We start from the raw sequence: 23,370 nt of genomic DNA, 5'->3' as shown, positions 1-23,370 counted from the left end.
AAGGTGTAAAATTAACATTAAAAATGTTAATCGCACCCTCTTTTTTTCTCAGTGTTAAAAGACGGGAAGGCCAAAAATTAAGTAGAGGAAACCGGGGCAAAATTAGCCACGTATAGTATTAGATTGTGGTATGCTATAGTGTGCCTTTGAGGAAATTTTGAGGAAATCACTTTATTCTATATATATACTTCCCTTACTATTCATTGAAATATTTATCAGCCTCATGAAAAAATCTTTTGTACAAATTATACGGAATGAAAAATTTCATTTGGTGGTTTGCCTACCATTGGGAGACAATTTGTGAAATCATTTTTGAAATTCGCCTGAATGCATACTATTTTGTGACGTGGGAAATTTGAAGACACTATGCTTATTTATCAGAATAAAACTTCACTTTATTAAGGTGAAATTTTTAAGTATTCTAACAATTTACGGAAGAATTCTGGCCACAATTACTGCTTATTAAAGCATTTCTTTAAATCAATTGAATGCTTTTCTTCTGTCTACTTTTACTCCGCGCGAAATTCGTTCTACGGTCGATTTATTCAAAAGAAAGCCCCTGTGGGTATGCAAATTTTCTCGATGCATAAAGCCATTTTGCGCGTTTTTTTTCAGTCCCGAAAATGTGCATAATTCCGGGACTGAGTGTAGGTCTATCCTAGTATTTCGTACTCAAAATTAGATTAAACTAAATTGAATTTGTTGTGATGTTGAAGAGAAGAAGAAGAGTGCGAAAGAGTGAGATAGTCATAAGCTAATCGTTTTAGAATGAAACGAATGTGAATTTTGTTTTCGTTAAATTTTCCTGCTCTAAAAGATGTACCGGTGACTTTAGGGTATCTTCCCAGGGACACATGCCTAGATCTGAACATACAATATTACCTTGTTTGTAAGATTCAAAACTATTTTTAGATATTATTAAAATTTTGTCTTTACTTTTGTATCCGGTATAGTTCGTCTAGTCAAATCCAAAATCTGGCTTAATTTGCAAAAGCAATATCAAATCCGCCGTTTTCTCACACAACATGTTTTTCGTGTGAGGATTTTGTAATAATAATAAGAGGAAAATGTCGAGGAAATAGGAATTGCCTCAAGGTAGAGAGAATTAGAAGCAAAAGGTGGTTCAATGAAAATATAGGGATATAGTGTGAGAAAATTAGAGAAAGGTTAGGATGGCGGGAATGTATTAAATGGTTAATGTGAAATGTTATCTTATGGATAATGACACTCGGTGTATATATACATTATATTGCTCGAACTCCACAGAGAGAGAGAGAGAACAATATGTATAAGTCATACTTAGATTTTTTTTTAGTACTAAGGAATATTATAGTTTTGACCTTATATGGATTAAATTCTTGATGTATCGGCGTCGGTTGGGTCAGCAACTGTGCTAGCTTTATTTGCTTTGTGGGTGTATTTATTGTAAATGACGCATCGCTGCATGGCGTTTACAACGAATGTATAGACACAAAGTAAATGCATTTAGCATAGTTGCTGATATTGCTGATATCTGCGAATGAAACAGTTGAAGACGAATGGCGTTACACTGTATCACCTGTCCAACTGTTATCAGAGTTAGGAGGCCAGACTTAATCTATAGAAGGAAGCCTTTCCTCCAGATTTTGTCGAATTAATGGTAGGCCTTCCTCCTGGTGGTGACCAAGACTGGAAGACATGGTAGTCTCTCAATCGTTTGAAAAGCGGCGTAGTGCGCTCGAGAGACAACAGACGGCGATGTGGATTCTCCAAATGTGATATACAAACCACTCCCCACTTGTCTGTTTATCCGTTGTCCCCTGCCTCATGCGGAACAGGGGATTTGATGTCGGCAAGTCCGCTTGCCATTGACGTAGCCCGTTTTTGGGCAAGACATATTTAATTTTAGGGCTCGACACGATTAATAAAACCGCTCGAACTCAAAGAGAGAGAGGGCAGTTTATATAATCATATTTTTTCAACTTGTTTCCGTTCTGGAGCTTAAGCGGTAAGAGATATCAACTTCCAGTCTTCGGTGACCCCTCCCCTCTGAAAAGTATTATCTACGGACATTGACGTAGCCCGGTTTTGGGCAAGACAAGAGGACAAACAGTTAGAGACAGTGACTTTAGGCGTTCCATAACCTTCGCATCGTTAATGTTATACGGTCTTTAGACCTGAGGTTTATCCATAAGACTTAACTTCTCTAATTTATTATCAGTAAAGATGTTTGGGAAAGTTTTGACCTAGGATTGCGCATGAAGGACAATTATTATTAATCGTGTCGGAATACTTTATTACAGTGTAATTATGTTAGATTGCTGTAATATTCCGTAATGGAAAAATTTGTTAAGCTAAGTCCATTGTAGACCACTCAGGAGCACTTTCCCCGTAATGTGGATGCTTTTTCCATGCTCCCGGAGTTTTTGGGCAGAGGCGGTGCATAATATTTCGTTTTGTCACAGTGAAAATGACTTTTCCTGACATTCAGTTGCACCGGGCGGGACTCGAACTCACAAATGGGAGTCAATCCGGGGATCTATCCGGCCAAGTTGGCCTTTTTATATGGAGCTATTTGAAGCCAATTCCTAAATTGATCTCGGACTCAGCTCACAGTGCTCCGAGGAAAAAATGTATTTAAACAAAAATTTAGTATATTTATCCCTCCATACGGAAAGGCATCTTATTATACGGAAAAACTTCTCACTTTTTAAATATTTAGCATAACGGTAGCGAGTGCAAAAAAATTCCCATATAAATTTAAATCGAAGTATGAGAAAGTGACTTCAAATTTCAGGCTACTTGCCAGGGGGTGTCTTACCTATTGCGCCACTGAGATCCCAATTAAGGACAATTGATCCATTATGTATTAAAAAAAAGTTAAAATTGCACGTTATTTAGAGTTTTGGGACATTTGGGAATTGGGATAAACCTCCAGTATAAAACTCGTGCTACACTTACTTTTCTTTTACCTGTCTTTTAGCTCTTGAATGCTTATTTCTAAGTTGATTCGAACAAATTTGGATTAGTTGTAAACGTCGAAATCTCAATCAAGTGTAAAACGGTTAAAATCAGTTATGAATCCGTTGTGAATCCACGTTTCTTTTCGTCTTGAGTTTGATGCTTGCGCTATTTTGATTGATCTTAGCTGATCTAGGAATCATTTTAAATCAATTATGAATTAGTAATCCTAAAAAACGGCGGAATAATAAAATGACTCTGCGAAATGTTAGAACCCGTGAGCATGAAACTTTTTCAAACGAAATCGATCGAGTGGATCGATAACAATTTTATTAATCTACACTTTCTGGACTTTTAAGATTTCTAAGTGGGTTTAAGACCTGGGGGTTTAGCCCAGTTCCTGGGGATGTCTAATTCATAAATTATCAGCAATTGTAGTAATTTCACCATATCTACTGAATTATTTATTAATGATTTTTCTGCCCTATATTTAGTAGGGGAGACTGGGGCAAAAAGTCACAAATCGAAAAATTCAAAATTCAATATCTTCCAAGGTAAAAAAGATAGCGGCTCAAATTTTTTTTTCTATAAATAGCCTCCATAGACCTTCTTCAATGTCGTAAGTTTCTTAGAATTCGAACAAGAAATTTAGAAAATAAAAAAATATCGAAATTTTTAGTCCTATTTTTGAAATATTTTGTTTTTGAAGAAGATAAGAATTATTACCTACTTATTTTCCAAAATTGATGCACTGGTGAATATTATCTAAATAATTAGGATTTTTTGAATTTATCTATTTTAGAATTTTAGAATTGAATCCGCTATCTATTTTAGAATTTCACAAAAGTTCTTTTCTCCAGAAATCCTTTTATTAAAAATGGCCACTTGGGGTAAAAAGTAACAAAAGGTGAGCAGAAAGTAGGAAAAAGAGAAGCATTTTCTGATGTCTTACGGCGAAAAGAAACGTTATTATCATGTCTCGTTGCTTTTTGTTTGCATTGGTCAAACGATTTGCAGTCTTTTGTGTTTTTTTTCTAAAATAGCTTGAAAAGCGCTTTTCTCGTTTTCTCACTTTTCTCGTAGAGAAAACGGTGTTTTACAAAAGTGTAGATGAATAAATTTTCTATGAAAATATGTCCTCTAGGTATTTTTTCAAATTTACGGAAGCCCGTAATGAAGCGAATTAAAATATGATAATACCCAATGTCTGGTACTAGTTTCCCCAGCATTTTTGAGAATAGTCAAAAAATTACCTTTTAGAAATTGACTTGATAAACATATTTCTTTACAAAATAGAGGAAAATTACTTTCACAAAGTTGTAGAGCGGTAAATTTCCTATAAACTGTGCTAATTAGAAATTTTTGAAGCGCTCGAATAGCTTGTAAAAAAATAAAATATCCGTTTTGTGACTTTTTGCCCCAGTCTCTTCTAAGCTTTTCTTTAATTCTAGCGCAGACCATAAAAGCTAGGCTTAAAGAAAAGCTTACGAAAAGCAGGGGTCCAAAGTCACCTGCATCTACGGTACCTGATAAGAAACCTAAACCTTAGGTCTGAAGTCCGTAAATGAACAAGTCGAGCATTCCACAAAGCTAGGAAGCTTTGCCACCTTTTATACATATGTACATAATCTCGAAAACATCTATTCCAAGCTTGTCTTTGGATGTTTAGTGTGGTGTAGTAAGAAATTTTTGGCCTTAAAGGGTTTATTTGGATTTCATAGGTTGGCTGCTGATAGAGGGGAGCTGATGATAGTAATAAGGTTTTCTTTGAATATATACTTGTAACCCTGTGGTTTGTTAATATTCTCTTCCTTCTGCGGGAGAGGAGCTTCTGTGCTTTGCAACGCAATCTTGGTACTTGTCTGGTGTTTCAATATTTACCTTCACTTCACAGTGGGTGCCTCTAACTTGGGTGTATTCCGAGGCCTAATATGTGAAGAGCAAGGGGGCAGGGCAAACCATAAGATTCACTCCACGATAATAAGTATCTATTACAGTAATTAATTTGACAAATATTGCTGAGGATTGTGTAATACAGCATTCATTTGCAAATGAAAGATTTTGAGATATTTCTCACCTTCTCTGCCACAGAGATCTTTTCTGACCATCCATGATTCTAATTGGACATCTCTGATTTCTTTTTTTGTTGGTTTTCTTTAATATTCTATACGTGAAGCATCAACAGAAGAAATTGCGCTTGTGAAACAATTTGTTGCTGAACGAAGGTGACCTAAACGTATTGAATGATTCAGTATGCTTTCTGGATGAAAAATTCACTGAGAATGCCATTTGAGTGGGAGATAAGCAATTGAAGAAGGAGATTGATATTTATCGAGAGACTTTCTTCACAAGAGAAGGTTCTCTATAGCAAAAAGGTTTCAAATCTTTCAGCGAGTCTTCACAGTTGTTGAATAATTTCTTGGGATTTCATGTTCAGTAAAGACTCGAGAAAGACTCCACTGTGAGTGAGAAACGTTAAATTACAATGTTTTTAATTTGATGCGGTTGATGATTTTACTGGGAATTAACTAAAGACTGTGCAAAGGGCACAGGTGCATGTGGAATTTGCTAAATTACACTTTCTCATTAGCATTAATTGCGAAGGGAAGATGTTGCGGAAAATGTCGCAATTACGCTTTTTTTTTTACTTTGAATTCAATGATAACGTTTTAAACTGTCAAAATTGACAATTTTGATATGTGTCACTTTTAAAATATTACGATCTTATATTTAAAGTGATATCTAAAAGTTGGATTCTGCTTAGTTTGTTGCATTTACACTGAGTGAAATCCGAAAAATTTAAAATAACATTCCGGAAATGTTAATTTTACCCCGCAGTATTGATCCAAAATCGGTATAAATATTACCCTTTTTAGGTGTATTGGGGGTTAAAGTTACCCTTTTTCATCTTAATTTTATCCTTAAAATGGTGTAAAATTAACATTAAAAATGTTGATATATTTTAACACCTAAAAAGTGTTAAAGTTATGAGGAAAAAAAGTCAATCGCGCCCTCTTTTTTCTCAGTGTATAAGTTCACTGAGAAAAAAAGAGGGTGCGATTAACATTTTTTCCTCATAAATTTAACACTTTAGGTGTAAAAATATATCAACATTTTTTAATGTTAATTTTACACATTATTAAGTGTAAAATTAACATGAAAAATGGTACCTTTAACTCCTACACCTAAAAAGGGTAATATTTACACCGATTCCGGATCAATACTACAGGGTAAAATTAACATTTCCGGAATGTTATTTTAACTTTTTCGGATTTCTCTCAGTGTTTGAATGATGACATTTCTAATTGTCAAAATTGACAGTTCTTCTGTCATAATTTGAAAATGTCGTTTATTTTCCAAATATTCCTTGCTGAAAGATTCAAAACCTAAAAGGCTTTGCAATTTTCAAGGCAGAAAGGCAATTGTGCTGTTCCAGAAGGAGAAAACTCTGGATAGAGTTTCTAATTCGATGGGATACAGCTCAAAATGCCTTTCACTTACATTAGCACGATTTGATCATTTTACAGAGAGGAAGCTGCGTTGTGAAAAGTCGGGGCAAGGCATAACCGAGAGAAACAAGACATGAGAAGTGCAAGTGATTGTATGGTGAAATAGAAGTTGTTAATATAAAAAAAAAGTTGTGAAAGACTTGGTATCCTCGGGTGTGTATAGTGTAAGAGCTTTTTTTGTTGCGGATTGTAGCCGTGTGAGGGAGTTTGGGTAGATAGAGAAAGAGAGAGAGAGAGGATAGAGAGTTAAAAAAAAAGACTAACGAGGTGCGATATGCAGCACCATCCGGGATCGTGGTATTTGCCCTGGGGAGTGCCACTGCAGAAGATGCTGGTGCCGTTGCACCCATCTCCGGCGGGATTTCATCCGCAAGCAGCTGCTGCAGCCGCGGCGGCCCAATCGGGAGCTGTGCAGGTTTCTGCAGCTACTCAGCAGGCCACTCAGCAGCAGAACTACCAGCATCTTCATCCCGCCGCGGCACTGCATCATCCACCGGCGGGGTTACATCAGCCGCCAATGCATCCTGCCGCCGCGGCGGCTATGTTTACGCCTATTTCGCTGAGAACCTTTCTCGGGCCATCGCACAATTTGAGTTTGGGTCAGCAGACACTGTCGGGCGCCGTGCAGGCCACACAGCCGCCTCCGCCGCTCTCCAGTCAGACCACAACACAGATGGCCGGCATCAATTTGAATGTGGGCGTCGTCCCGGTGCGTCAGAGCGCCTCTTCCGGTGTCGCCAGCAACGCACTCCTCATGCCCGTCAAGAAGGTGAATTCTATATTTTTAAATTGTTTGCACTCGTGATAGTATCGAATTTTATCCATTTTCTCAAATCTCGAGATGAGCATGTCTCTTGTGGGGCTTTTCGCAAGCAAATAGAACGGAATTGAAACGATGTTTACTCTCAGGTGATATTTACAAAACTGGGTAAAATGATTCCGAGAGATGGGATGAAATGTCTCTTGGACATTATTCTGAATGGGTGGAATTGAGATGCTCTATTGAGTATTTTGCTTTAATATTTGGGTGCTTTCCAACTTTTCTATAAATTCGGGGAATTGCTGGAAAACCATATTTTACATTTTATTTGAAATTAAATGTCAAGGAAATTTTGTTGTTGAAACTTAAAATATACATCAGTAATTCTTACTTTATCTATTTTATTTATTTTCTATTTTTTTAGCAGGAAATTTTCACAGTAAAAATATATTACATGAACAGCTAAGAAATTTATACAGAATTTTATTAAGTACAGAGAATTAAATTTTTATATCTCTAAATTAGTAGAATTTAATTGGTAATATTCGAAATTTTAACGACTTTTACTGTCAGTGGAATTGACAGTTAGACGACAAAATATTAGGGTAGAGTCAGTATTTTTTTCGCCTTTTAAGCACTTTTTGCCACCTAAATTAAAATCACATTTTAAGAGAATTATTGAGTTCATCACTGAGTGAGAGAAATCTGAAAAAGTTAGAATAACATTCCGGAAATGTTAATTTTACCCTGCAGTATTGATCCAAAATCGGTGTAAATATTACCCTTTTTAGGTGTATTATGGGTTAAAGTTAAACTTCTGTCATGTTGATTTTACCCTTAAAAGGTGTAAAATTAACATTAAAAAATGTTGATATATTTTTACACCCAAAAAGTGTTAATGTTATGACGAAAAGAAGTTAATCGCAGCCTCTTTTTTTCTCAGTGTTACTGAAAGAAATTCGAAAAAGTTTAAATAATATTCCGGAAATGTTAATTTTACCCTGCAGTATTGATCCGAAATCGGTGTAAATATTACCCTTTTTAGATGTATTAGGGGTTAAAGTTACCCTTCTTTCATGTTGATTTTACCCTTAAAAGGTGTAAAATTAACATTAAAAAATGTTGATATATTTTTAAACCTAAAAAGTGTTACAGTTACGAGGAAAAAAAGTTAATCGCACCCCCTTTGTTCCTCAGCGATGGAACTACGAAATGAGTGTTATTTCGTGACCTCTAGCCTAACGAATAAGAAAACCATATCTGGTGCTTCCCCGACTAGATTATTTGCAAGTTATTTAAAGAAATTGTCGAGAAGGTGATCAGTCACCAAAAATATGGAGTTCTTCATAACCTTGTCAACGCTCAGAAAAATTGTCTTGCATTATTTTATGTTTTTTCAGTACAGTATTCGATATTTTTTCACTGAAAGTCAATCCGTTATTAACTGAGCTTTGTTCTAATATCATTTTTTAATAATGTTTTCCAAAAAAAAAATAAATAAAGAAATTCGGATACGGTGAAATAGGGCTTACTTTTTTCGGCTGTGTAAGTACTTTTCGCCACTTATTTTCCCAAGCATTTTACAAGTGGCGCACCTTGCGGAATTTAGTTGAAACAAGCATAATTTTCAATTGATTTTTATCGCAAATAAAAAATGTATAAAAATCATTTGGAATACTCTTATAATTGTCTGGTATCGGCGTTAAATAAGAAATGTACTGTGCCGTATACTTTTAGGAGTTTTCGAAAGCTGCTGTTTCTTAAAATTCCATTAAAAACAAGTGGCGAAAAAGTGCTTACAGAATGGCGAAAAAGTGTTTACAAGGTGGCGAGAAGTACTGAAACATGCATTGTTGCAGGAAATGTATTTTTCAACTCGATGCCCAAAAATTCCTGGGAAGTCTCCTGGTTCAATAGAGAGACAATGTTTCAAAGCACTTGTACACAAAATTTCATTTTATTCTGACAAAAAGTATAAGAATTATAAGGGTGTCAACCCTTAAGGTGTCGAAAAGCACTTACTCTACCCTATGAAATTCTTTTCAAGGATCTTAGTCAGAGAATGGGTAAAGGTTTTAAAAGAACATAATATGGAACTCTTGGAACTCAAGAAGATTCACAAAAAAAAAAGAACTTTCTTCATGTTCTTCTGGAGAGCACAGAGAAGGTCTAAAAAACAATTAAATATAGTCGGTATCTGAAATATCCAAATCAAAATCTGACTTAGAATTTTTCCGTTTTGGGGACAAATATGGGAAGAGCTTATAATTTTAGACAGTTTCTAAATTCGGACACCTTGAGGGTAAAATTGGACACTAAAAATAAATTGATTAAAATTATGAATTTTTATTCCAATATTTGATGAATAATGAATTTTTATCTGAATATTTATTTCCTTTGGAAGATTTTAACACTAAATTCGTTAAATTTTGGATATTATTTGAGATAAAAATGCTTTGTTGAAAATTCAGTGTGAGCAATTGCTTACGAACCTTACGAAAAATATGACAGAACTTTGTTTTTACTTCAGTCTTATTTAGCTGTGGTGAAGTACTAACAATGTTTCTTCGCTTTTTGAGTGATATTATTAAATGTTCATTGAATATTGTGTTGATTCACGTTAATGGTGATTTGTAGATTTGACCTGAAGTAAAATTTTCCTTGAGAATTACGTTTTCCGTGTGAAATATGGGCAATTTTCTCAGAAATTCATTAGTGAGGTGATACTTTTTCGTCAGATTTTTTTCTCCCGAAATTTCGTTAAGTTTTAGCTTGTGTTATGAATAGGTTGTATAAATGCCTGAAGAAACAAAGGAGTATCATCTCTTCGAACGAAATGTAGTGATGAAAGCCTTAAAATGCTCTCGGAAAGGTAAAAGAAATGCGCGAATCCGCGCGCATTTGGAGTACCGAAGTCAACTCACTTTAATGAATAATATGAAAAGTTTCTGGACTTCTTGTGGCATTCTACGGTTCCCTTACATACACAGGAAGACGACTTGGTAAGATTGGTTCTTAAAATGGAGAACAATGGTCACCCTATTGAAGTGGATTAGGTGTCCGAAATTACAACGAAAGTGTCCAAATTTGCAACCGAAGTGTCCAAAATTTGACTCAAATTCACCTCTATATATCAATTCATTTTTAAACGTATTAAGACTAATTTTAGTAAAAACAAAGATGATAAGTAGCTTGCCAAGTTTCTAAACAGCCCTTCTGAAAAGAGAGAAACGAAAAATATCGATTTTGAAAATATCGCATTTCAAACTTAGAACATTGATGCTTATAAGCACCCTGTCCAAAATTAGTAGCTTTTTCCCTATAATACGGGCTTCAGACGCTCAGACTTAAGGCTTAGCCACATGGTTTAACTTCCCTAATTTCTTCTTAATAAAGATTTTTTGGAAAATTGTCATTTAAAATTGGTCAACATGGGCAAGTGATCCATTACATTTTGAAAAACCAATAAAATTGGTTGCTATTTTGAATTTCGGGACCATCGGGAACTAGGCTAAACTTTAGGTCTGAAGTCGGTCTAAGAGTGCTTAATTCTGGAGACTTCTAACGAGATCTTTTGTTGTTTAAAGTAATTATATAGTATTTATTAACTCTGCATAAATCCATCAGATGTAACGTATTTCATCATCACTAAAAATCCATTTAACTTAAATCTCAAACTCAAATCCGAAATCTGCCTAAAAATAACACATGCCCACGGATATCTTTTCCATGATAATGAATTATTTTTAATTCACCCGCACAGGGGTGGAAGATTGGGGGTTTAGGTCGGTATGTGGACTAAAATGAAGAAAAGTACGGAGGGTTGGAAATGATAAATCTTAGTCTTGAGGAAAGCGTGGCATGGATAAAAAAGCTCGCACGCGAAATGAAAAATTGCTCTATAGAAGGGAAATTGTGTGGTGTGGTGTGTTTTGCCTATTAAAAGATCATTTAAATCTCATTCATGTGACTTTATGCCATCTCGGCCTTATGACCCATGCAGAGAAAATTCCTCTGATGGGTAGGTTTTTTGTTGTTGTTGTTTGATGGGAGGAAAATTGGGAAGAAAATACTCCAAATTCATAGCTGATTTTAATGATACTTCCACTTGGAAATTCCATGAGTCGTCTCATCGAGCAATTTCATGATGAATATTCCCTTTGAAGACACCAAGTCGCATGAATATTCCGAAATTGAAATATAAACCGTCAGATGCAAAATGTTAATTAACAAAATCCAACAGACGATATAATCATTTTGTGGGAATATATTGCATCCGGGAGCAGTTATTTTTTCACGTAGCGTCCCCCCCCCCTTCCATTGCGGAAATGTGACCAATTTCATTATCTCTCAGATAAATCAGTTTCAACATAAGACCAAGATATCTTTTGCTACATATTTGCATCATATTGAAAAATCAATTAAAAGCCCTCAGTAACTCTACCATCTCATTTTCCCACTAGACCTTTTTTTCCTTTTGATAATTGATATACTTGTAGTGACAGAAAACGTCAATCGTTCAAATGTTCTACTCTCAAATCAACTAAATGAGCATCGAATTTTCTGTGTCACAATTAACTTTGAAGATATTCCTATGCCAAGAAGTTGACTTGACGTGTGAATAAAAAAAGGCCCAATGCTGGGGGTATAGGCATATCACATTTACTTTTTGAGATACCATTCAATGCAAAAATCATGTGGGAAATCCAATGAATTTCTATATAAGTCTCTACTAAAGACAATCTCACAGAGTCTTGCGAGGAGGTTTCTCTATCAGCCTCCAGAGTTTATTATTTGATTTTACATACTATCGATAATTGAATAATCACTAAAGATGTACGTTCAGTAAATATTTGAGGACAACACTTGTGACGATGATCTATTTGTTGAAAGAATTGCTCAAACGCGCCTGACGACAGTTGTTTTTAATGAGATTTGAACCTACTCTTTGTTGATATTGCGCTACTGATGGTTTCATTGTTGTGTTGAAACAAATTATTACATATTTTATAATTATTTTGTTTAATAATTTAAAAAACATACCATTCTTTATTATGGGCTGCGCAATAACATTTTTGTAGAGAAATCTTCATATAATATAGAAGATGCAATTTGGAAAAATGTATTTATCAATTAAAATTTAAATTAAATTGATGCTGCATGAAAAATTGATGATTGATGGAAAATTTAACGTCCGGCTTCCTTAGAGTGAAAGGAACACCTATTGACACTTTAAGAACTCGTGTCAGGATTTATTGACAACTTACTCTGTACCATTTGGAATACGAAATTCGAAAACTTAACCTTATCGAAAAACGCAGATTAATGAGAAAACGTTATATTACTTAGATTTTATTGGATGCATTGAATAAATTTCAATATTATGACAAAAGTGTTAAGACACTGAGAGAAATCCGAAAAAGTTAAAATAACATTCCGAAAATGTTAATTTTACCCTGCACTTTTGATCCGAAAACGGTGTAAATATTACCCTTTTTAGGTGTGTTATGGGTTAAAGTTACCCTTCTTTCATGTTGATCTTACCCTTAAAAGGTGTAAAATTAACATTAAAATATGTTGATATATTTTTACACGCAAAAAGTGTTAAAGTTATGACGAAAAAAAGTTAATCGCAACCCCTTTTTTTCTCAGTGTAGAGGGGTTCCCTGTCGAAGAGGTGTTCCTTCGACCCTATTTGTGAGAAATTTTTTTTAATTTGAATTTGAAAAGAATTTACCATTTGACGGAATTGGATAAAGTGACATTGACAGCTTTTAGAATTTCTAAATGTATTTGATATCGACCGTTGAATTTGAATTTGAATTAAAAAATAATTAAAACAAAGCGTCCCAGATAGAGTTCTTCATGAGTTATACGTTTAACGCAATTTTTGTGTCCATGGCGGTGGACTATCGGTTTAAACTTCGAAAATTTGATGTCGAAATTTTTTTCGGTCATACCATATCCGAAAATAAAAGAAATCGTAGAAGCCGTTTTTGAAATAAACAAAAGAAATCATTGTTTTGGAGGAAAAAGTAAAGGAGAAAGGAAGAAAAACGACTCGAGGAAATAGTGTAAGATCATCGAGGATCAGTAGTAGTCGATATTTCTGACCGTTTGACCTCTACTTCAGTAACAAACTTTTGAACAAATAAAAACTGAAATGACTAAAAAAAAGTAAAATCATTCACGAGTAGGGGAGACTGATGCAAAAAGTAACAAAACGGATATTTTATTTTTTTACAAGCTACCCTAGTGCCCCAGAAATTTCGAATTTGTGCAGTTTTATAGGAAATTTATTGTTCTATAACTTTGTGAAAGTCATTTTCCTCTATTTTGTACGGAAATGCGCCTATTTTGAGAAAAGCGCTTTTCAAGCTATTTTAGAAAAAAACACACAAGAGTGCTAATCGTTTGACCAATAAAAAAAAAAGCGGCGAGATGCGGAAATTATGTTTCTTCTCGCCGTGAGACATAAGAAATTTCTTAGGCCTTTTTTATTTCTTGCTCCATACCTTTTGTTACTTTTTACCCCAAGTGGTCATTTTTAATAAAATGATTTCTGGAGAAAAGAATCTTTGTAAAATTCTAAAATAGATAGTGGTTTCGTGTTCAAAGAGTCCAAATCATTTAGGAAATCCTCACCAGTCCATCAATTTTGGAAAATAAGTAGGTCAAAATTGAAATCTGTTGTAAGGAAATCATTTCAAAAATGGTGCTAAAAATTTCAATATTTCTTTTTTATTTTCTGTATTCCTTGTTCGAATTCCAAAAAACTTACGACTTTGAAGAAGGTGTATGGAGGCCATATATGGAAAAGATTTCAAGCCGCTATCTCTTTTATCTTGGAAGATATTGAATTTTCAAATTTTCAATTTGTTACTTTTTACCCCAGTCTCCCCTACTTTCCACATGAGGATTTAAAATTTCAAGACATTTCCAAAAAAGCCAAATTTAACCACATCGGGTGAAAAATAGGCCCTCTAGAGGCCTTAAACTTTGACCTCTGAATTTTTTTCGGTCACGGGTACGTTTGAAAGAAATGTTTATCCGGGCTACCTCCAAAGCATATTCGAAAATAAAAAAATAAGAAGCCATTTTCAGAGTATACAAAAAGAGTTTGGTTTTGGAGGGTAGGGTCGGGGTAGGGGAAAAAGGAAAAAACTCTAGAAATAGTTTTTTTTTTTTACTAAGGGTCACTGAAGACCGAAAGTTGATATCTCTTACCGTATAAGCTCTAGATTGGTGACAAATTCGAGAAAAAGTGTATTGTATATACAAGTATACTCTTCCTTTTAGTTTCAGTAGTAAAAGGCAGTAAAACTTATATTTACCGACATAGTCTTAAAAGTATTACACACAAATTGTACAACCGAAGAAATAAAATACAAAATGAAATTTGTTGCTTTTTTGAATCTTCTTGCACTCTTGGACTCAACAAACCAGGGACCTCTCGACATTTCATTTTTCCATACGTTTTTGCATAGAAGCACTGAAGACTATTGGCAAGTTTTTTCCTAAAGAGAATTGACTTATCCGTGTAATATATTTCGAAATCGTGAATTAAAAGCTATCTAAAAATACATATTTCATTATACTCGCCGAAATAATACAAGAAATACGAGCAAATTTGTTTAAGTCGCGGTGCAATATCTACAAAATTTTTACAAGGAAAAGTGAAAAATAGCTTCACTTTTTATTAGGCTTAATGGGCCCCTGCAACAAACCTTATTTTTCTATCAATGTTATGTCTTGTTTTACTAACCGAAAAATTACAAAATGCTAGGTAAAAGAGATTACCTTATTAATATTAATTGAATTACACTGAAAAATTCATTTATTTACGTAAACAATACAATGTAACTTATCCACCATTGGAGTATTTTAGGTCTTGAAGAAAATGGGAAAATGTCTCAAGTACATCCAACATCAATATTATTTTTAACTCAAAATACTTGCAACAGTGCTTTCACTTAATTAAAAACTTTTTTGTGCGTTTTCTTGGTTGGAGAAAATAATTCACGGGCTAAAATTCTCTGCCATCGTCATTCAAGACCAAGGAGACTTTCAAAATCCTCGGGAGATGAAGTACTCCTAATATGACCCAAAATGAACCGACAAAAGCAGAAGATGCTGGGGGAACAAAGTACTTTTGTATGCTAGAAGCTAGAGATACGATGCTGAGTAAATTCACTTTGTCCGTATTGTTTACTGGGGAATTTTTGCCTCCCACGAAATGGTGAAGAGGAGACATATCCTCTCACTCTCTCTCTATATTAGACCCGCAGATAATTGTGTTATGTGCGTAAAACAATATCTCCAATCTCTGACACTTATTTAGTTTGCTTTCCGACCCTAAAATTTTCCTCAGTCATCCTGCTTTCTCATTGATGACCTACTTTTGTCATGAGCTTTTGCCTAGTCTAATCTGAGCTTTTTCGCTGGAAATCATTTCAAATAGTAATTCGATGATCATGAAAAGCTCCTCTTATGAGGAGTTTTTTTTGTGTTAAAACGGATGTTTCATTTTACATGATGAAGAAAGCGGTGAACGTGTCGGGTGTATGGGGGTTCTCCTGAAGACGCCCAAAAGAGAAATCAAAGTACCTACTGAAGCCAAAAAGTAACAAAAAAAAAGAGATTTTAAAGTGCAGTGTCCTGAAAAACTTATGCCCTGTGAATCCCTCCTAGATCATAAGAGAAATGAAAGAAGGTTACAGTGCTGCTTTAAAAGAACTTTTAATAGAAAAACAATTTTTTTTTTAACATTGAATTTTTGTAAGAAACTTTGCAGAAAAAAGTTTTTGGGACTCCTATGAGGATTTCAATTCAATTTTTCATAAATTTACCAGGATATTTTTTTAAAGAATAGTCTTAGCAAGCTTTAAGCTCGCGAAATACCAACGCCAGATTGACTAAAATTCTGTTTAAGGACAGAATCACATTGACAGTCAAATGCTCACCGTTTTTCTTACGCAAATTCTCAATCACCGTATTACCTTTTCTTATACTCTGTGGCACTATAGGGTAAATTAAGCTAATTCAAAACCTGCTCCAAATGGAAATTTTTCGCTACTCTAAATGGAAACGTCATTTTTTCCTATGATAAAAACAGTACTAAATTATTATATTTATATATTTTCTATATTACAGTTTCATTATTTAGTTAATTTTGCTCCAAATAAAGCGAAAATCCATTCATATTCATAAATTTTAATTTGTTAATTTCTCAGAAAATTTTTCATTGATCGACCATGTTTACCAATGAAAAACACAATAGATTGACAGTTGTTTATTTGTTTTCTTTAACATTTATGTCATATTTCTGGCTAATTTTAGTTAAATTAAGTGCTAGGGTAAGTGTACCAAATTCCGGCCAGCTTGCAACTCCGGCCACATTTTTTGTTCCTCAATTTTCCATGAATTTTTATTTTTTGCATACCCTAGAGATTATACAATGCAAAAAATAACAAAAAATATCGCTTCGGCGAGGAAGATGATCTGAAAAAGGCATTGGAAGAATTCCGTAAGGGCAAGGAACTATGAGAATGAAGGTGGCCGGAATAGGCCACCAATGCTATGTATATATTCTTGTTCATTTTAAGATATATTAAGCATAATTTTAGAGAAAATAAAGATAATAAACTGTCTACAAGGTTCCAAGCAACACTCATTATTAAAAAGTAACAAATAAATCAATTTGTATTAAAAATGTTACATTTCAAACCTAACACTTTGACGCTTGCATGCGACTATGCCGAAATTTGGCACATTTACCTTATTCTTTATTGTTAACGGTACGTGAAGTTTTTAAATGAAATAATTACCTATTTCGTGAACAAAAAGGGTTTTTCTTTTATGTCTGCAAATGCTTCAATAGGAAACCCCAGAAATATGATTTTTTCTTGGAGAGATTTTCTTATTGTTTTAGATGGAAAAGGAGAAAAGACCGGGAATAATTAATTGCACTCAAGAGCAATTCAACAAGGTTTTGGAAGCCTTTCGTCGAGGTTTCAGTTACACTGTTTGTCTCCAATTAGAAACTTTCCCTTGTCTCCATTTGGATTAATTTGTTTCCAATAGAAGCATTTTACACTCGCGTATTTTTCTTTTATTTAAGAAGTTTTCAAATTATATTTGAAGTATTTTCACTAAACAGTAACATTCTAGAAGAGTCAAGGAGCAAATTTATGTAATTCTCTTTAGAAAAAATATGAACTTATTGTGTTGAATCTTCTGTCAAAGTTAAAGCGTCTGGAAATGGTTTTGAATTAGGATATTTACCCTAGGTGAAAATAATATAAGAAAATTGAAGAAATCGAAACTGGTATAAACGGTGAGCAAAAAAACTGTTTGATTAATCACCCGTACAGTTTTTGACTGCTCGAACTCAAAGAGAGAAGAGTTAAAAAATCATCTTTTTTTTCAACTTGTTGCCGATTTGGATCTGAAACAGTAAGAGATATCGACTTCCAGTCTTCGATGACCCTCAATAAAACAAACCGAAAATTCCGAAACCGTGTTTTTTTTATTTTTTCTCAAAATTGGCCCAAGCTTATTCAATGATTTTCGGATATGTTTTAGAGGTAGTCCAGGCGAACATTTCGTCCAAACATATCTATAACCGGAAAATTCTCCACTTTGAATTATTTAAGGTCAAAAGTCAACCACTTTGAAGGGCTGATTTTTCAACAGATTTGGTTAAATTTGGATTTTTTGGAAATGTATTGAAATTCTGAACCCGGTTGTATCAGTCTTCATCGGTAATGAATCGGTTATGTACCGACTTTGTGTAAAAATTTTTTCGGAATTTTTTACTAGATCTTAAGTCTGTTTCCGAGCTAGAGGTCAAACGGTAAGAGATATCGACTTCCGGTGTTCGATGATCCCAATAAAAAAACCAATATCTCTACGTTTTTCCCCTTTTTCTCCTATGCCACCTCAATCCCCTAAAAACCAAGTTTTTTCGATTTTTCTCAAAATTGGCCTAAGCGTTTGCAATGATTTTCGGATATGTTGTAGTGGTAATCCAGAAGAGGATATGTTGTAGAGGAAAGTGCCTATGCTTTGTACGTTCCCAAACTTCGTAGTGACTAAATTTTTCTTATGCTTCTGAATAAATTTGACTTCGCTATAATATTTTAAAAACTGGGCAATGAGTCGCGTTTATTGGGAAATATAGGAAAAATTTAGTCATAATGAAGCTTGGGATCGTACGAAGCATGGGCTGGGCACTCTTCCCTATTTGAAGTTCAAATTTGAAATTCAACATTTAATCTTTAATGGTGAATAATTCGTAAATTTTACTTTGTTATCTGTCGAAAATTATGAATGGTAATATTGAATATGGAAATTGAATTTTGAAATTTCAATTGAAACATTAGAGCTTTTATAGAAAATGCTATTTCAATCTGGCTTTGACAACTGTATGAATTTTGAATAGGAGAATTTGATTCTAAACTTATAGTTCTCTTAATGATTATTTTAATACTGTGAAAATTTATACTCTCAAAGCTATCAAAGACTATATCTTTCAACTAGGATTGATATGTAGTTTGAATAATAACAAGTGCATCGTGTCAAATGGAAATGTAATATCCCCAATTTGAAATTAAATTCTCATGAATTTCATTGCACAATTTGTGACTGGAAGAAGATATATACAATTTCCTTCTGACACTTGCCTGGAAAAAGGGGGAAGGGGTAAAGAGGGTTTTGGGAAAATATGAATATTGTTGCATTAGATTTCCCAGTTAACATGATGACAACAACTTTTCGTCAATATGTAAAGCCACACGTAAGAGTTTCGCATAAATGGTGATTTATATGCTGAGGAAATTGTGTTTGGCGCAAGAATTTCTATTTGAACTCACCGGCGTTTATGTATACCTTGGGCACCCAGAGGATTGTTTGATTTATTCACTCTCTGGAATATTCACAATTCTCCCCTTAAACCCATACCACCATGTCTAAGTTTTAATATTGGAAAAGACTCTCCCAGGTCCTTCTATTGTGCAGATTCTCCTCCTTTTTAATGCCGATTTATAGCCATTTTAGTATGAGGTGAATTTTCAATCGTGAGAGTTTTAGTCGCAATGCTGATTAATGCTCAAGCATCAAATGTTTTTTTATAGCTTTACTCCCTACTGAATGACCTATATACCATTGATTTTTACCCTTTCAAATTTACCGTGCAAGGGCCTATATTTTGACATATCTCTTGGAAACATTTCGTTCGGCCATCAGGCTGCCATAAAAGCCAGACACCAAACGGTTAGAGATAGCAACTTGGGGTCTTTGATAAACTCCTACCTATAAAACGGCATCCCATCATTAACATGATCACCATTCCCCCATTCACACTGCCCTCCCCCCCAAACTTCTCTAATTAACAAATGGCAATAACCTTGGTTCATATCTCCCAATTTGTTTTTAAGGTTAAAGGTAAAATAGCTCTAGACAACGCTTTGCTTAACCTATTTAAATAAGTTTAGATTCGTTGAAAAGGCCTTTGAATCCTTTATAAGTCTGAATTATTTCTAAATATTAAAAGAGACAATAGGGGAGACTGGGGCAAAAAGTCACAAAACGGATATTTTTTTTTTTACAAGTTACCCTAGCGCCCCAGAAATTCCTAATTAGTGCAGTTTTATAGGAAATTTATTGCTCTATAACTTTTTGAAAGTCATTTTTCTCTATTTTGTAAGGAAATACATTTATAGAGCTGTTTTCTAAAAGGTAATTTTGTGACCATTCTCAAAAATGCTGGGGCAAATAGTACCAGGTATGGGATATAATCACATTTTGATTTACTTTATTAAGGGCTTTTGTAAATTACAAAAAAAAAAAATAGCTAGGTGACATATTTTCATAGGAAATTTGTTCCTCTACACCTTTTTAATGCAAACAAGGAGCAGCAAAACATGGAAATAACGTTTCTTCTCGCCATGAGACATCAGAAATTGCATCGGTCTTTGCTACTTTTTGCTCCACAACTTTTGTTACTTTTTACCCCAAGTGGTCATTTTTAATAAAAGGATTTCTGGAGAAAAGAATCTTAGTAAAATTCTAAAATAGATAGTGGTTTCGTATTCAAGGAGTCCAAATCATTTAAGAAATATTTACCAGTGCATCAATTTTGGAAAGTAAGTAGGTCAAAATTGATATCAGTTGTAAGGAAAACATTTCAAAAATAGGGCGAAAAATTTCAATACTTTTTATTTTCTGAATTCCTTGTTCGAATTCTAAGAAACTTAGGACTTGAAGAAGGTCTATGGAGGCCATCTATGGAAAAAATTTTAAGCCGCTAGGGGGAAGTGGGGCACCTTTCAAAGTGGGGTACGTTTGAAATTGGGATTTTTCTCCTATGTTTAAGTGGAACTAAGCCATATCATAATGTAATTTAGCTTCTCAATCTATTTGTGCAACTAAATTATATCACGATAAGGCTCAATTTATTTAAAAAATGGTGAAAAATCCCAATTTCAAAGGTGTCTCACTTTCAAAGGTGCCCTACTTCCCCCTATCTCTTTTATTTTGGAAGATATTGAATTTTCAAATTTTCAATTTGTGATTTTTTGCCCCAGTTTCCCCTACTGTTAGAATAATATTTTATTTGATTTTCAAAGATGAACTTGAGCTGCCGTAGATGCGGATTATTTTGCATTCCGTAGGTGATTTTGCACCTCTGCTTTTTGTAAGCTTTTCTTTAATTCTAGCACTTAAATTTTAGACCATCCTAGAGTGTTTGAATTAAGGAAAAGCTTACGTAAAGCAGGTGCTGTCCGGATTACCACAGTGCAATGTCACCCATATCTACGGTAATCTAGATTAAAATTTTACGCTATAGAAAAGAAAACCGAAAACCCTAATTAGACCGCTAAGCAACTTTATTAATCCACACAAATGTAAAAGTTCTTTTGGGATATAGCATTTATCTCAAGATTTCGAGTATCTCCCAAAGCTGGGAACAAAACGAAAAAAAAACCATTCCCAGAATTTTCTCTTTCTATATAATTACAAAGAGACTCTTGTGAGTATTTTCATGGGGAGAAAAACGAGTCGGAAAAGCCACTAACCATAAATCATAGAATGGAAGAAGATGTTTGAGAACAATGATTTCCCAGCAACGCAAATGGTGCAACTCTTTCGGAAAAATTATTATTGACTTTTTCATCATATTCACTCAATCCACATTTATTTTTGCTAATTGTTTTCGATTGAACTTTTTAATTTGACTTTTGTTTTGCACCAATGACAAAACCCCCTATAATTCCTCTACTTTAACGTGATTTCACTAGAGGATTTAACGGAATAGTGAATTTTGATGGGGTTTTCGAGATTATTTGCATTACCGATAGATACTTTAAATTGAATCAAATCGAACAATTTTACAAATAGTAAAGAGAAGCAAATTTTTATTAAAAAAATTGATATAAAAAGAATTCCATTCCATTTTAGCACTTACTTCCTCTTGATAAGTTCGAATTCAATTTCGAATTTTGAATTTTATGTCACGAAGAAATCGGTGAGCGTCACGGTTATGGGGGGTATGGGTTAGGTCCAGACCTTATTATAATATAATTTAGTTCCATAATCCAATTGGGAAGCTAAATTCTATTTAAAAACAAAAGAAATAAGTTCAATTTCAAAGCTGTACTAATTCAGGAGTGCCCCGTTTCCCCCTAGGCAAGCACGTGGCAAGTTGACTTTTTTATATGGAGCTTATTTGAAGCCAATTCCCTAAATTGATCTCGGACTCAGCTCACAGTGTTCCGAGAAAAAAATGTATTTAAATAAAAATTTAGTTTATTTATCCCTCGACGCGGTAAGGCATCTTATAATACGAAAAAGACTTCTCAATTTTTAGATATTTAGCGTAACGGTCGTGAGTGCAAAAAAAATCCCGTATAAATTTAAATCGAAATATGAGAAAGTGGCTTCAAATTTCAGGCAACTTGCCAGGGGCTAGCCTCTAGGTAAGAAAAGCAATGATTTTTCCCAAAGTTTTCGGGTCAGACTCTAAGCCTATTTCAATAGTTAAATCGAAGGAAATAGCCAGGATTTGAAGATATATATGGAGCTTTATCCTTCGTTTTTTTTTAAGGCAAAAAACAAAAGTTTTCTGGAAAAAATCGTAAAACTACAATTTTAATCCATTGTTTATAAATTTGAGTTTTTTGAAAAATCAATACTTACTGGTTCTTTTGGAAAAGTATCTTAGGAACTGCTCTTTAAGGGACTCCTGTTCTTTGATTACTGTTTTCACACATTTTTCCGGTTTTGACAGATTTAAACAAAGAAATAGAAAGTTCTAGTTAGTGATTAGCTGTTCTTGGAGAAAAATGCGTTCAAACTAGAGAATACTGTCCAAAAAAGACAGGGACCTTATCAAGCCTAATAAAAAGTGAAGCTATTTTTCACTTTTCCTTGTAAAAATTTCGCAGATATTGCACCGCGACTTAAACAAATTTGCTCGTAGTTCTTGTATTATTTCGGCGAACATTATGAAATATGTATTTTTATATAGCTTTTAATGCACGATTTCGAAATATATCAAACTGATAAGTCAATTCTCTTTAGGAAAAAACTTGCCAAGAGAGTCTTCAGTGCCTCTATGCAAAATCGTATGGAAAAATGAAACGTCGAGAGGCCCATGCTTTAAGCATTATTGGATCACCGGTGACCCAAAAACAAAATTCTTCCTACGGTCGTCTAAAGTCATGTTTTTCTGTAAAACGTTAGAAAAAATGATCATTTCTGATCACCAAGTTTTGACTCTTTCGTCCTTAAAGGGTTAATCCGAATTTAATGATTTTGAGTGTTTTGGTTTGGATAGCACATTAAAGTATTTTTATTAGTTTTTTAGATAATGAATATTAATTTTCTTTTCTTTTATTTTTTTTAAGAAAACAACATTAAAAGTAGCTTCATTCTTTTGAAATTTTAAAAGTTTTCTACGAGTTTGTTTTTATATTTAAAATTTATCATAAGTACATTTTTTCATCTCGATTTTTTCTGATATTCAAATTATTACTAAGAGACTAGAACATTTCTACAAATAAATTCTTCAGAAATATTTCAAAATAGACTTTTCTTTGTGGCGGAAAGTTTACGTCAATCTAGTGGATGGGTGTTTGCGGTATATGAAAGAGTTAGATG

General features: G+C 34.0%; 1 protein-coding gene across 3 annotated transcripts in view; it reads left to right on the top strand.

Moving 5' to 3' along the window:
* Positions 1–23,370, top strand: part of LOC129808236 (pseudouridylate synthase RPUSD2-like) — a 351,794-nt gene that overhangs the window by 103,340 nt on the left and 225,084 nt on the right. For 2 of the 3 annotated variants that reach the window (XM_055858054.1, XM_055858053.1), the window contains exon 2: positions 6,468–7,218. The exons of the other annotated variant lie outside the window; for it this stretch is intronic. In XM_055858054.1, the coding sequence (XP_055714029.1) occupies positions 6,724–7,218 (495 nt within the window). In that variant the 5' untranslated portion in view covers positions 6,468–6,723. The remainder of the gene's footprint in view (positions 1–6,467; positions 7,219–23,370) is intronic. 3 annotated transcript variants of the gene reach the window in all.

The sequence above is a fragment of the Phlebotomus papatasi genome, chromosome 3, assembly GCF_024763615.1.
Source record: "Phlebotomus papatasi isolate M1 chromosome 3, Ppap_2.1, whole genome shotgun sequence".
In the NCBI taxonomy this organism is placed as follows: domain Eukaryota; kingdom Metazoa; phylum Arthropoda; class Insecta; order Diptera; family Psychodidae; genus Phlebotomus; species Phlebotomus papatasi.
This window is presented reverse-complemented; position numbering and strand designations above follow the sequence as displayed.